The sequence below is a fragment of the Sinocyclocheilus rhinocerous genome, unplaced genomic scaffold (assembly GCF_001515625.1).
Source record: "Sinocyclocheilus rhinocerous isolate Xijiao unplaced genomic scaffold, SAMN03320098_v1.1 scaffold19383, whole genome shotgun sequence".
NCBI classification, from domain to species: domain Eukaryota; kingdom Metazoa; phylum Chordata; class Actinopteri; order Cypriniformes; family Cyprinidae; genus Sinocyclocheilus; species Sinocyclocheilus rhinocerous.
Window position 1 is genome coordinate 1 of NW_015663145.1, and position 1,211 is coordinate 1,211.

Sequence of the window (1,211 nt, forward strand, 5' to 3'; positions counted from 1 at the left end):
GAAACATCAAATTTAGGCATTTCAAACTTTCTTCCTTTTCCTGCATGTCCTTCAACATCTACATCTCCTGCTCCTCCTCCTGGCAGAGATATATCAATAGTGGGCATGTGAATCTTTCCACCCTTGATATTGGGGCCTTCAACATTGATTTCACCTCCTGATGGTTTTAATTTAGGTAAGGAAACATCTAATTTAGGCATTTCAAATTTTCTTCCTTTTCCTGCATGTCCTTCAACATTTACATCTCCTCCTGCTCCTCCTCCTGGCAGAGAGATATCTATAGAGGTTATGTGAAACTTTCCACCTTTGATATCGGGACCTTCAATGTCCATTTCACCTCCTGATGGTTTTAATTTAGGCAAGGAAACATCAAATTTAGGCATTTCAAATTGTATTCCCTTTCCTGCAGGTCCTTCAACATCTGCATCTCCTCCTGCTCCTCCTCCAGGCAGAGAGATATCTATAGAGGGCATGTGAAACTTTCCACCCTTGATATCGGGACCTTCAACATTGATTTCACCTCCTGATGGTTTTAATTTAGGCAAGGAAACATCTAATTTAGGCATTTCAAATGTTCTTCCTTTTCCTGCAGGTCCCTCAACATCTACATCTCCTCCTGCTCCTCCTCCTGGCAGAGAGATATCTATAGAGGGCATGTGAATCTTTCCACCTTTGATATTGGGGCCTTCAACATTGATTTCTCCTGCTGATGGTTTTAATTTAGGCAAAGAAACATCACATTTTGGCATTTCAAATTTTCTTCCTTTTGCTGCATGTCCTTCAACATCTACATCTCCTCCTGCTCCTCCTCCTGGCAGAGAGCTATCAATAGAGGGCATGTGAAACTTTCCACCCTTGATATTGGGGCCTTCAACATTGATTTCACCTCCTGATGGTTTTAATTTAGGCAAGGAAACATCAAATTTAGGCATTTCAAATTTTCTTCCCTTTCCTGCAGGTCCTTCAACATCTACAAATTTTCTTCCTTTTCCTGCATGTCCTTCAACATCTACATCTCCTCCTGGTAGAGAGATATCAATAGAGGGCATGTGAAACTTTCCACCCTTGATATCGGGACCTTCAATGTCAACTTCACCTCCTGATGGTTTTAATTTAGGCAAGGAAACATCAAATTTAGGCATGTCAAATTTTCTTCCTTTTCCTGTAGGTCCCTCAACATCTACATTTCCTCCTGCTCCTCCTCCTGGCAG

The 1,211-nt window shown here is 41.5% G+C and overlaps 1 protein-coding gene across 1 annotated transcript; it reads right to left on the minus strand.

Moving 5' to 3' along the window:
* Positions 1-27: 27 nt before the first annotated feature.
* LOC107728752 (neuroblast differentiation-associated protein AHNAK-like) lies at positions 28-1,159 on the minus strand (the record flags this gene model as incomplete). Its single annotated transcript, XM_016539038.1, has 2 exons — positions 979-1,159; positions 28-939 (listed from the first exon to the last, which is right to left on the minus strand). Coding segments are annotated over exons 1-2 (1,076 nt in total), but the record flags the coding sequence as incomplete, so codon positions are not given.
* Between the last annotated feature and the right edge of the window lie 52 nt (positions 1,160-1,211).